This window comes from Meles meles, chromosome 10, assembly GCF_922984935.1.
Source record: "Meles meles chromosome 10, mMelMel3.1 paternal haplotype, whole genome shotgun sequence".
In the NCBI taxonomy this organism is placed as follows: domain Eukaryota; kingdom Metazoa; phylum Chordata; class Mammalia; order Carnivora; family Mustelidae; genus Meles; species Meles meles.
Window position 1 is genome coordinate 71757104 of NC_060075.1, and position 13768 is coordinate 71770871.

At 37.0% G+C, this 13768-nt stretch overlaps 1 protein-coding gene across 1 annotated transcript in view; it reads right to left on the bottom strand.

The window, feature by feature from the left end:
• Nucleotides 1-274: 274 nt before the first annotated feature.
• The window catches only part of VPS50 (VPS50 subunit of EARP/GARPII complex), a 130851-nt gene continuing 117357 nt past the window's right edge, over nt 275-13768 (bottom strand). Inside the window, exons 23-28 of the mRNA XM_046020863.1 lie at nt 12796-12944; nt 11663-11759; nt 10513-10671; nt 6945-7066; nt 4698-4887; nt 275-2411 (exon numbers count right to left, since the gene is read on the bottom strand). Coding sequence (XP_045876819.1) covers nt 2292-2411; nt 4698-4887; nt 6945-7066; nt 10513-10671; nt 11663-11759; nt 12796-12944 — 837 coding nt within the window. The 3' untranslated portion in view covers nt 275-2291. The remainder of the gene's footprint in view (nt 2412-4697; nt 4888-6944; nt 7067-10512; nt 10672-11662; nt 11760-12795; nt 12945-13768) is intronic.

The window sequence follows — 13768 nt, forward strand, 5'->3', positions numbered from 1 at the left end:
CAACTTAAAATCTTGAATTTCATAGGACACTTTCATATGAAAGGTCAAAGTTCAGGAAAACTTAGAAACAAAAAGAAATTTTTATAAGAGTAAAAATTTCGGAATACAGATAATTCCATTTATATTCTCAAGCTTTTAAATTCTATTTATCTTAAAATTAGTTTCACAAAATGTTATATGGTTATAATTCATTATCACCTATAATGTCTGGTAACTCTCTTGTTATTAGGTAATTTCACAACTCAAGTCTCCTGTTACTGGTTTGATGTTAATAAGCACTTATTAAGCTACTTAATGAAAAAAAAAAGAGCTTTTTCAAAAATATTTATCAAAGCAGGATATGGGTAAGTTAAAAGTTCTGTCTGACTGCACAGTTGATTCCCTAACAAGTAATTCTTTTGTCTCAATTCCTATCATCCTAGAAAACATTCTATCCAGTAGGTAATTGCTGTTCATACTACCTAAGGCAAACTAAACTAGAAATTAAAGAAAGCCACTATAAAGTCCAAGTAAAGAAGAAGAAAAAAGCAGCTCCTAATCAACTGAGAAATAAATGAGCTGATTAGCTCTTTATGTCCCAGCTGAATGTGTCATTTAAACACAAGGACCAAGTTTATTTCATATTTGTTTTCTTCCGGTAGCTGCATATGGATAATGGCTACTGGCAGAATGTGCCTTACAAGTACACACTCTAATGCCACAAGTAGACCATCGCAGCATCAGGTTCATCTTTTTCCAAGAGGAAAGTTTTACAGCAATATTGACAGTGAATGAACTGCAAAGTGAGAGGCTGAAAACAAAAAATTCATCATACAGACACAAATACTAACACCCGCACAGAGATATATTCTAAAAGTGCTTTGTATTACACTACACCAGTTATGAGTATCTGCAGGGAAAGGCAGACACTGATGGCAATCACCTTCTTATTCGCCTCCATGCTTGATCATGGGCCACCCTTTGCCCTCCACTTCCCTGCCTCAGTTCCCCATAGACTCACAGGACACAAGGCCCATTTCTCACGAGATGATGCTTCAGGATTCTGGGAGCTACTGATATTACAGGTCATGCCCAGTATACTTGGACCAACACCACGCAAAATTAAGAGTCTTCTACTCTCCAGTCACAAAGAACATGCAAAAAATTCCTTCACAGAAATTGGCAAGAGTGCATGGGATACTGATTTTTACACTGTATATGTTGATAGAAGAGATAGAAGATAGAATGGTTTCAAAGCAAAGTACACAGTTACTAAAGACTGAGTTCTAAAGTTTATCCCTAGCTAGTTCACATTATTTTACTTCTGTGAAACAAAGCAGGTATCTAAGAAAGATGAATATAGGACCATAAGCTTATGCTTGACTACTAACAGTTCTTTGACTAAGTCAGCTAAGCCAGGTTTTCCCGTCCTAAGACAAAAGCAGAATTCAAACAGAACAACGCTTATGTGAAAAAATGTCCCACATTAAAAAAAAAAAAAGAAGAAGAAAAGGAAAGGGGAAAAAAAGCCACAATCACTATTCTGGGTGCTACTCAGGCTCTGAAAAGGTACACCCAATGAAATTACTTTTCATCACTGGTACCAAGATGTAAGATCATTAAAATTGTTAGAACACACTGAAAAATTTCATTGTTGTTTCATAAATTCTGCCTGCTGTGGAACAGTAGCAAAATTTAGTCTCACATAGGCGGATCATATTAGGGTATAGTATTTATTCAATGTCATCATTTATGATCACTGTTATAACAAAATTAACCCTGACATAAACTCTGACATTTAAAAACACAGAGAACATACTTATTTTTCAACTATTTTGCTTATGTATACTTTTCAATTCCCATGCAGTGCTCATAATTAGGAGATACTATACATAAACCCTCCCATTTATATATTAAGAACCAAGAAGAGAGGGTAAAAAAATACCAACATAAATTCATTCTCTGAAAACTGCCCATGGATATATTATCACTGTTCCTTCTAATTATATACTTACAGTGCATTCTTCAGTAAAATGTGTAACTGCAGTCACATAACAATACTTATGACAAGGCATTGATATCACTTCAGAAAAAGAATACAACAAATGAGACTAAAAGTTGAGGAGAAGGATCAGAGCATATAAAAGTCATTTGAGAACACCACACGAACTTCAGTGTTTTCCACTTCCCCGTTGGAAAGAACATGCACAAAGATTTCTTAGCAGATAATAGTCAGGAGTGCATGAAAAATTGGCTTTCATGTCATATATGTTGAGAGAAGATCAATGTATTGAGAAAAAAGAATATGTTCATTATCTTTTGGGTCTGTCTATATCATCTATAGCAGCTAGAAGTTTTTGTCTTGCTTTCTTATTGATATGGGATCCCAGGCAAACATTTACCAGATTGGTCAGCTGCTTCGTTGAATACTCCTGCTCAGGAGAGAAAAAAAAAAGATCCAAATTTAGTACGCTGAAAGACATATACTGATCAATGCAAGGAAAGAACAGGCAGATACTCAGTTTTCAGTGGATAGTGACTGAGCACTACAAATTAGTGAAAAGCAGAGGAAATTATAGTTTGAGACATGGACGTGAACTGTTTACTCAGCCGTAATAATAATAAGGACACTGCAGGATACACCAAAACAGAAAGGACTAGAATCTCTTCAATATGGCAGAGTAATCTGACATGCCTATACTTTTGTTACTTTTAAGACCACATACTTTATGCTTGTTTCTGTGAAGGTCTTTATTTATGAAGTTACTAAAATATACAGACCTCTCAAATTTTTTAAATGCTACTAAATAACTATTTTCTGGCACTCTATATTTTGCAAACATTCTAGATGAAAAGGAAAAAAATCTCTAACCACAGAATAACTTTTCTGACTTATGATAAATAAGTAAGGTAACAAGGATCAGAAAGCTACCGGCTTTTAAACCTTCATACTGTCATTGTAGCCAGTAAGTAAAATTAAGACTTTAAGTCTCTTATGCTGTACACACCTATTTGGTTCCTGAATTTCAGATAATGAGTTCCCTGGAAAAGAATGAATAGGGATTCACTAGAAAGGTTTGCATATTGATCTGGTTCTGGAGGATGAATAACAAGAGTTCAGATAAGGAAAGAGAGCCCTATACTACCATCTAGTAAGAAAAGTCATCTGTCTTCACGGGAGGTAACCACCTAAAGACAGCACAGTTTCAAAATACGAGAAAGAGCTCATTTTAAAGCCTAGGCAATCTATTCAGTTTGTGTATCTGAGCTCTGGGAGCACCTGTTAGCATCTGGTAAATTCTCTTAATGAACCAACATTTAACAAGTATCCACTGTCATCAAGCACTGAGCTAGGTAGGCACTGTCCTAGAAGATAGGATAGTCGGCTCCTGAGAAAATTTCCCTGAATTACAAATATCAGCTAGTTGAGGTTCTCACAAAAATGCTAAGCTAAAAATCTTGGTGCACTACATTAAATGAGGAAACTCAAAAATAGATATCATTCTTGTATCAAATAATGGGTATCTAGGAGCTTTGCCTTTCTCCTCAGTTACTTGTACTCTTTCCCTAAACACCTTCCTCAGTAGCAACCTCAAAGTGTTTATAGCTTACTTTACTAAATGGAGTCCAGCAACATTCAGCAGCCCATCTGTTCCTGGTTTAGCGTTCTGGTTTTCAAATGTCAATGGGAAGTCAATGGGACTAAAACGGATGACATTTTTCTCAATTCTGGTGTACTGATCAAAATCACTAAAAATAATATTACATTTCCACTTTGCTCCCAAAGATCTGAAACTGACCCACAGTGGGCACATTTCCATAAAACTCAGGCTAATATTCATTTCTTTTTTCTACAGTACTGAAACCAGACTGGATGAGGCTGATAAAGTAAATATAAATAATTTCTTATTTCTTTACCCAGTCAAATAAAGTAAAAACTTACTTAGCTTTTACCCATGATGTTTATAGCTTAAGTAAATGTGATCACTAGAGTTACTGAAGGAATAAAACAAGGTGATAATTTTAATACTTCCCATAATTTCATTAAGTCTGTCTTCCCATACTGTCTACCTAGACGAATGATAGCACAATCATATTAGGAAAGCCCCCATACTGAGCATGTTCTGGTGATAGATGTTGAGTTGAACTGTGTCAAAAATACAGCATCCTAAATAACACTTAATAAATAATACTTTTCTCTACTTATCTATATATCAACACAAAAGAAAAACAATCATATCTATACTCAAGGTAAAATCTAATGAAGGAGGAAGTTAAATGTCGCCATTTCAATATTTATATAGTCACTCATCACTAATATATGTCAGTGAGGTCAGGATGACACTAACTCATTGTTGAGAGCGATTAGGTTTAAGTTATATAATAGACATTAGCTTGTGTATCACTTCAATGTTGCTGTCTTCAATCTGTCTTGATGTTAACCAACTTCAGCCTTTTCCCACAACACAGCTGCAGGATAAACACAGCTAAAGTTCAGACTCTGGCTACCTTTCCAGATAATTACTGTTGCAGTTCAGAAAGATCTCAAAGGGATTTGATTACGCAAAGGGCACTGCATAGACAAAGTGTGAATATGGTAAAGAATCAGCTGATGCTTTATATTTCACTCCCACGATTTTGAGTTATATAATACACCAGACAAGAACAGCACAAAGGAAAAGGAATAAAAACTTAATTAACTGTTTTCCAGCTCTCACCCTGTGCTCTTTGATCCAGCGTTCCATGTCATTCTCGGTTAGATAGTAGGCTTTAATATAGGTTTCCACAAATTCTTTATCAGGAATAGGTCTAATATCTGTTAGTTTTTCAAGTTTCATTAAAAACTGTTGAAAATCCAATTGCATCAAGGCACGACCCTCATTACTACACTTCTTGACGTTGGCATATCTAAGACACACAATAATAAAAAACCAGAAATCATGGGATGGAAAAAGAAACCTGTAGGTACTCAAACTCTTCATTAACCCGTGTCTGACCAGATTCTCCAGAAACAAGAGGGTTCTAGGAAAGAGCACATGAGCCTTCTGTCAGAAAGACTGAGCTGCGTTAGGGCCCTCAGTTGTCATTTTGCCTACGGGGCCTCAGCTTCCTCATTCGCAAAGCAAAGAGACTAAATAACTTCTGAAGTTCTTTGCTGCTCAACAGACTACAGTGCTTCCCCGCCCCCCACCCCACCCCCCACCCCCGCCCCCGGTCAATAAACATAATCATCTGTCCTAAAGTTAAACTGGTCTTCCAGTAAATCTGGCTGCCAAGAATTATTTCTAAGCTGGGCTATGAATACTCCAAAGGAATCTTAGTTTCATAAAACTGTTCAGTGTTGTTAACTACCGGACGTAAAGGAAACAAAAGCAGTAATTCCCCTATGGACTGTCAGCTGAACCTAAGAAACATGTGAGCATATAAGCAAAAAAAGGATAGACATACTTGTCATAAACTTTATAGACTTATTCTGACACCCCACACTACTGAAAACCTGGGTATTCTAAGGTGGAGTAGTAATAAGAATGTATTAACCCTAAGAGTACAACATGTTATTACTCCTAAGTCAGCGCCTCATTCCTTCAATAACACAAAATGTGGAGACTCCAACCGCAGGAATGTGGTACTTCCCCTAAGGAAATTTACAGGGACACAAAGCGCAGATTATAAGAAGTGACTGGGCTTTTTTGTTTTGTTTTGTTTTAATAAAAAGTGTTTTGTACAGAAATATAACATTATTCACTTTTCTACTTTATTAAACAAATTTATTAAAAATACTTTTTAGTCGTGACTGTTGACACAGAGCCATTCTGTGATTTCCAGCATCGCTGATTTCAATACAGAGTGCCAAAACTGCTGTAAGTTTGTCACTGTTACCTTCCCACTCTCTAATACATTCTTTTTTTTTTTCTTGTTTTAAAGACTTTATTTATTTGACAGAGATCAAAAGTAGGGAGAGAGGCAGGCAGAGAGAGAGAGGAAGGGAAGCAGGCTCCCTGCTGAGTGGAGAGCCCAATGCGGGGCTCGATCCCAGGACTCTGAGATCATGACCTGAGCCGAAGGCAGAGGCTTTAACCCACTGAGCCACCCAGGTGCCCCTCTAATACATTCTTCTTTATATCAAAGAAGAAATTAAAAGAAATCAGATAAACGAGAGTGCAGAAATTCAACTGAATGTGCAATTCCAGAACACTGTGAATGGTCTCTGAGACAGCAGCCTGCTTCCCAAACATAGTTTATATTCTAGATGTAAGCATCATCTCTGAGTAAGTGGGAGAATTAGTATTGATGGATCTTCAGACTCAACATATGGAAGATTTATACAGTTTACAATGATATAATAATGATACCACTAACAGACATAGTGGTTATGAGACCTGATTTTGCCACCAGAAGTTCATAAACCTTCTTGGTGTTTGAAAACTGTGTGAACCTGGGAAATTTATTTAATCTCTTGATTTTCTGAGGTTTTCTCCTTGACAAAACAGAGAGAATAATGGTTCTATCAAAGAGTTAATGTTAGGATTTGGTGATATAATCCTGTGAAGTGCTTGATCCAGTAAATGACACAGAGTGCTCAATAACTGTTATGCATAATCATCATAATAATTATATCATTAAGCAATAATAACTATTATGAGTTTAACTTTCAGATCACCATGAGATGCTATTTTCCACTGTCCCTTACTAGCTGGTTCTAGCTGGTTACTAGCTGGTTCTAAAGCACAGAGAGCGGAGGCACAGTGGGATTTAAGGTTTCTTCAATAATGTTCTAAAGTCAGTGCTCGCTTCGGCAGCACATATAATAATAATGTTCTAAAGTCAAACCTGAATTATTATAAGACTGTCTGCTGGCCAAGACCTTCTCTACCTATTCTCTCCGGTAATGACAACATACAACGTGATCTGTACATTATGATTTGTCACTGAAGAATCAGATAATGGCTTTCATGAAAACTTACCCTTCCACAATAGTTCTGTTGGCCAGCCGTATACAGTGTTCCCAAAGTATATTAGACACAGGCAGGGGTATCCGAACTCTCTTAGAAACCTCATTTAACCTCCTGTTAAACTGCTCAAATTCCTAAGAAGACAAAAGTTATGGCCATATGAGGATATAATTATAATGCCATATTGCTTTCCCATCTCCCTGGCAAAGAAGATGATTTAGAAAGACTCAGAATCAAACCAAGTAATACAAAAAGAGAATACAAATATAACTTGGACTTTTTAAGTGCTTCACACTGAATAAACTATGCTGTGATACAGAGTACACGACATTTTATCTCCAAGGAAATAAGTGTCATTAATAGATTAAGCAATGCTAACAATGTTTAAATGCTTCTTCATCTCAAATTTTTCTAGTCATGTCGGTATGGATTAAAAGAGTTTAATAACCTATTATGTCTTTAAAATGATGTTTAAGAAACCTAGTTTAAAAAAATATTTTGATAAGCTTTCAACTCAGAGTGAACTGTGAACCCTTTGTAATTGAGGCTATACTCCTTAGAGAATAATCAAATAAATTATTCTCTATCTTACACATTCTTTAAAAGTAAATTAGTTATTATATTCCAAATGATTTGAAAGCAATGAATAGCTGCAAATTTTTAGTGCAAAGGAAAAAATAAAACATAAAATACTTCCTGTTTCCTACAGAAAAACTGAGTATTTTTATTACTTATTAGGAACTTTTATGATACCGCTCTACTAAAAATAAAAATATATGTAGCTAATTTAGACAAATTCTAACAATTTTATGAAAGCAAACAGTTTACCCTTCAATAAATGTATTTCTAGTTTCTTTGGACTACTGTCACCTAAATATTTTCATTTACAAAAGTAAATGCTATCGCTCCTTCCCTGACAATACATTTCAAATGAATTTAACAAGATTTAAAATGGCATTTTTTTTTCTTTAGTTTCCTCAAGACAGCAACTACATGCTTAACAAGTCAAGAGTGACATGTGTTCAAATTCTCTAATAACACACAGGAGGAAAAAAAAAAATCTAATCTAATCATCACCACTCAAGCTACCACATGATTACTTATCATCCTTTTGCTTTTCTGTTCATCACAATTTTTAAAATTTATTTTGACAGTTAACAGCTTTTAATTATTTATGGAAAGGTGAATTTTCAATCCACCAAGCTTCCTTTTGAAATTCAAAGTTAAATAAATAATTGCTCTTCATCCTTTCCATTTTATGAATCTAACGAAACACTAGTATTTGCTATTGTATTTATGCTTCACTGCAGTAAACCCTGCTTTAGATTTACAGTCATGATTCAGTGCTTTCACTAATATTTTAAAAATAAAGTTATATGCTGTGGCATCTGGGTGGCCCGGTCACTTAAGCGTCTGCCTCCGGCTCAGATCAGGATCCCCGGGTCCTGGGATGGAGCCCTGCCTTGGGCTCCCTGCTCAACAGGCAGTCTGCTGCTCCCTCTCCCTCTTCCCCTCCACTTGCTAATACTCTCTCTATTGCTCTCTCTCAAATAAATAAAACCTGAAAAAAAAATTATATGCTAACTGTAAACAATGTCATTCTACTCACTGCTAACTTAAATGTTCAAGAATGTTTGTTGTTAAATGAACAATAAAACCATTTCATTTTAGTTAAGATTTTTGAGGGGCAACAAATGCAGATTGCTTTTTACCTAAAGGTTTGGATTTGGAAAAGTCATAGAAGAAATAAAAGTTATATAAAAGCTTCTTTAGGAGAGGTTTTAAGCTGCTAAGAACTGGTTCAGTTAATAATCTTAATTAGTTTGGTTCTTTCTTACAGTATTAATGTTTCTTATAATTAAAAATAACTAGGGGCGCCTAGGAGGCTCAATCTGTTGAGCATCGACTCTTGGTTTTGAGTCAGTCATGATCTCAGTCGTGGAATCGAGTGTCATATCCAGCTCAGTGCTGAATCTGCCCGAGATTCTCTCTCCCTCTCCCTGCTCATGGTACATACGCTCTCTCTCAAATAAAATCTTAAAAAAACAAACAAACAAACAAACAATCATGGTACATGAGCGCTCTCTCTCAAATAACTAAAATCTTAAAAAACAAACAAACAAACAAACAAAACCAAGAAGAACTAAGGCTCCTTGTTGGATATATATTCACTGAGTGCAGAAATCTATCTTCTTGCTTCCCTATGAATACCACAGTTGGCATGCCATAAAAAATAAAATCAACTTTTCAAAAACAAAATTGTTAAAAAAAAAAGGGGGGTATGAGATTATTTATAAATTACATTTGACTATCACATTCCAAATTAAGATTCCCAACTGAAGTTTTATGAGAACCTTCGAAATCAAAGTTCTCCCAGGGAGGCACAGAGCACCCTCAGACCCGAGAGTAACCCCTAGACACTGCTAACTTTTCTCCTACCCTTAGTTCTGGAGTAGTCTGGGGAGGGTCTCGCAATCTCGCTTACAGAGTTCCAGGAGGTCACCAGGCAGAGAGATGATGAATTCCGCCACTATCTCTGTTCTGATCTCTGGCTTTGCTTACTGGTTCACAAGTGTCCTGGCTACCATCTGTTACCCTGACTAAGCAGTAAGAATGTTTGTGTGAATGAGATAAAAGCCAGGAGCTTAAGAAGGGCCAATTTTCTTTTCACTAACAAATATGAAAAACAAGACTTTTCTGAAAGCGTTTTTCATCTCCTCAAATGCCCTTGCTTCTCCTCAGATATCCACATGGCTCATCTCCTGGCTTCCTTCGGGCTGCGCCCCAATTCTCACTTCATCTCCTGGTAAGTATTCCCTTCTCTGACCACACGTAAATAAACAATATTGCTCCCAAACCACACCTTGCACTCTCTATCCCTCCTCTGCTGCTTATTTATTTTTTCACAGAGCTATTAATTGACATATTTTATCTTAATTTATGTCTTTACTGCTGTCTCCGTACTGGCAGGTAAATTCCCTGGGATATGTAAATTCCTTAATCACAACTATGCTATCAGCACCTAGATCAGTGTGTGGCACATGTAGGTGATCTATAAATATCTCTTGATGCATCAATGACAAGAAGTATACAATTCTTTCCAGAAAACTTTTAAATGTAATATAAGTTTTAAATGCAAAGGTGTTTGCATGACACATTGCAAAAGTAATGTAATTTCTGGAAAAACAACAACAATGATAATACAGAATAATCAGGGGCTTGGTCTCTTGCTAATAAATCTACACAACTACAGAAACATCTAATTAAATAGAAGTATCTTCTTGTCACCATAGTCCTTGTTATTGAAATTACTTAAAATGAAAGTCAGCCAAGACATGCCAGTCAAACTCTAATTCAAGATGGGAAATTAGTGAGCAAAACCAAAAAAATCTATGAAGAATTCTTGGGTCTAAAAGAACACAAAATTCAAAAAGCAAGTCGATTCCAATTCAGGGGCTTTAATACCATGATGCTAGAAATGTGGTAATAACGATTATCCCACTACTTCAGAGCAAGTGCAATGACAGGAACGGTTCTCCTGGCAGACTCATCTTTAATGAAGGTGTTCCTGTGTACTTGCCTTCAGCAGTGCATCTACATAGATGTTGTGCTGTGACATAATTTCTTTTACGTCCCACTTCACATTAGCCATCAGGAGCAGCATCTGTTCATAATCAATAGCTTTACCGGCTACAATCCAATAAATTGGTTTGCGTAGTTCACTGGCAGTCGAGACTGTCTGAAATACATTTCATAGAAAGGAAAACAAATATTTTCTAAAAGTATCAAGTTTATAAAAAATATTTTTTATCTATTTCGAGTATACATCAGATCTAAAAATAAAACATACACAACTGGAGATTTAAATTATGAAAACAATTCAGTTCTTGGCAAAGGACTTACTCAAAACACTTTTGATACATACAATCAACTTGAGGCCACTGATGCCACAACAATAAAAGAACCACAGATTCTCATGGAGATGAGCAAATATCTCCCATGTTTTTTCACTTCTGTCCATTTCCACTCTACCTGCTCCATCAGGAGATTTCGTCATCTCTCAAATGTATAGCTGTGACAGCCTACAAGCCAGGCTCCCTGCCCACAGGCCTGCCACCTATTGCTGCCAACCCTTCTTTCTAAAACACATACTGACGAGGCCACTTACCGGTTTCAAATCCTCTGGTCCCTTTCCAGTACCCTGCAAACAGAGCCCACCTCCTAGCTGAGAGCACTATGTACCACGTGGCTCCTGCTTCTTACTCCCGCTGTCTCTCTCACCACTGGCCCCTTCCCCTGCTCTGACGGTCTTTGAGTTCTGGGCAGCTGAATCACACCAGGCTCTTTCTCACTGGCTGGTCTCCTGTGAGCCATTCCCTTAGCTTGCAATATACTCCCGCCACAGCAATCTGCCCTGGTTTAAACAACCCTCCCCCAGACAGCCTTTCCAGAAAACCTTCTCCTGATGACACCTCCTTTCCTCCTCCAGCCAACGTTAAAAACCCTGCTGCTGTTTCTTTCTCCTTATCATACTTTATTGTAAATACAGCTGTAATGGGCATTAGATGAAAAGTTATAGGAGCTGCTCAGTACGTATTAACTTACTATGGGAATTCATGAGTGAATAAATGTATGTTAATTGCTCTCCTGGAATCTGGAGACTGGCCACCAGTTAAAAAACACCAAATAATGTGCTCCCAGCTGAAATGACATCCAAGAGTGTCTCTGACCTGAGAATAAAACTGCTGGAGAAAGGGCTTTTTGACTGCAGGCATCACGGCATCCAGATGGGGTTGAAGGAACTCAAACTGTTCCGCTAAGAATACCCTAAAGGGAATAAAGAACACATTGCATAAGCAGAGGGCACGATCCATGGCCTGTCAAGACTTTTGTGCAAGTCACCTTTAAGATCTCTAAGCACAAGTTCGACCGTTAAAATTCCTCTCCACTTGAGTGAACTACCTTGTATTAGCTCATTTACAACCTACCCAAAAGTTACTGCTGAGCTTATCATGGATTGGGAGCAGAGGTGGAAGAAGGAGACTTCAAATAAACTGCTCTGGAAATCACAAGGTGTACAGCTAGGCTGTTCTGCATGTGACACAGAAGCACAGATCACAGGAGAGATGGAAGAAAAAAATTTAACAGGCTTTTTTTTTTTTTTTTAAAGGATTTCCTATAAGGATCCCATTTAATTATATAGAACAGAGAGTTGAATTCACAGATTTAACATCTGGCTGGCACATCTCCTAAGTAACCTCATGCAGCAAACTGTAGCTTGGCTGAGATATACACGTGAACTTCGGGTCAGGAGGCTGGTGTGCGGGAGTGGAGTCATTTGCATGGAGATTTGTCAGCAGCTTCCCTGTTTTTCTCTATTTTTTGTTATGCACGTAAAAACTCTTAACTGATACTGGGCTACATTTCATAGAAGAAGTCATGTGCTTTACCTGTATTAAAAATGGGGGATTTATAAAGGTCAGGAAGCATTCCTGCTGACGTCGAGGGCTAACTGTATTTAACACTAAACTGACGCTGTAACTAGTTTCTCTAGAATCACAATTTGATAGGAAAATATAAAGTACACTACGAGGTGGTGACTTTTTTGTAAAGTTTTACTTTAAAGCAAGGATCATGTTGCTCAAAACTGAAACCTAAAAGATTTCCCTTTTTCCACTGATGTAACTGAACAGGAACCATGCAGTTTTAAAAAATCAATTGGTGATCTATTTCAGGAGAGACTTCTTAGAAATAAATAAGTGACATGTAGAAGTAGGAGAAGGATGCAGCTAGAAATCTAATTACACATTTTATAACTTTTCTTAAATACTTTAAGGCAAAGCAACGGGATTTAACAACTTACAAGGATTCTGTGGCGACCACTCTTTCCGCCAGCCCATACAACGTATCCCCAGATGTCAAAACCACCAGGTGACTGAGGTGTGGGCTTGGCACTTTCTCCTTTCTCTCTTCTGCTGCTGTGAGGGTGGCGGTAGGATCAGCTGAAACTTCCTAGAAAACACAACACATGTGCACACACAGCCTGAAATCAAATCTAACAGCAATAAACCATGTGGTTTTACAAAACTGGACCTGTAATTAAAATACTCGTAGGCATGCATATTAATCACATTTAGTTTCTGTTCTTTCTTTTCCTTCTTTTATATTTTCTAACTGTTGGGAATTTCCTTTTTATATACTAAGTGAAAACGATCCAACTCCATACGCTGTTATCTGCGCATGACCTAAAATCGGCCAACACAAGCCATCTTTATGAATTGGAAGATGTTTCATAGAGACAATAGCGAGATGCCCTTCGAGAACCTGTAAATGAGGAAAGAGAGACAGCCTCCGGAGGACTGAGCTGGCATATTCCAAAATTATGGTGTGGTTAACCATTTCACATCCACACTTTAATCAAGGGAACCTTGATAAAATCTCAAGAAGGCAGGACTAGAATGTACTTATAAACGGAAACTGAGCTAACTATGTTGGTAGATGTCTGGGGTCACGTTACTGATGAGAAGGAAGGTGGCTAATGGGAATCAAAGAAAGGGATGCCCGAAGAGCAGGGTGTATTGATTTTAAAAGATCCTCCAAGAAAATTAGGGCACAAAAATTGTATACAAACAAATCTAAAAGTGTACAAAATGTAAATCTCAATTACTTCTTAAATGAATTATATAGTCACAAATCTCTAACACTTGCCTTATGAATGAAAGGACTCTGGGAGCGTAACAGGTTTATAAATTTAGCAAAATGGAACTAAAACATTATAAAACCTTCCAAGTTAGAAAATGGTTTTATTCTTCTTTAGTTCTTTTTTGTATCCTATC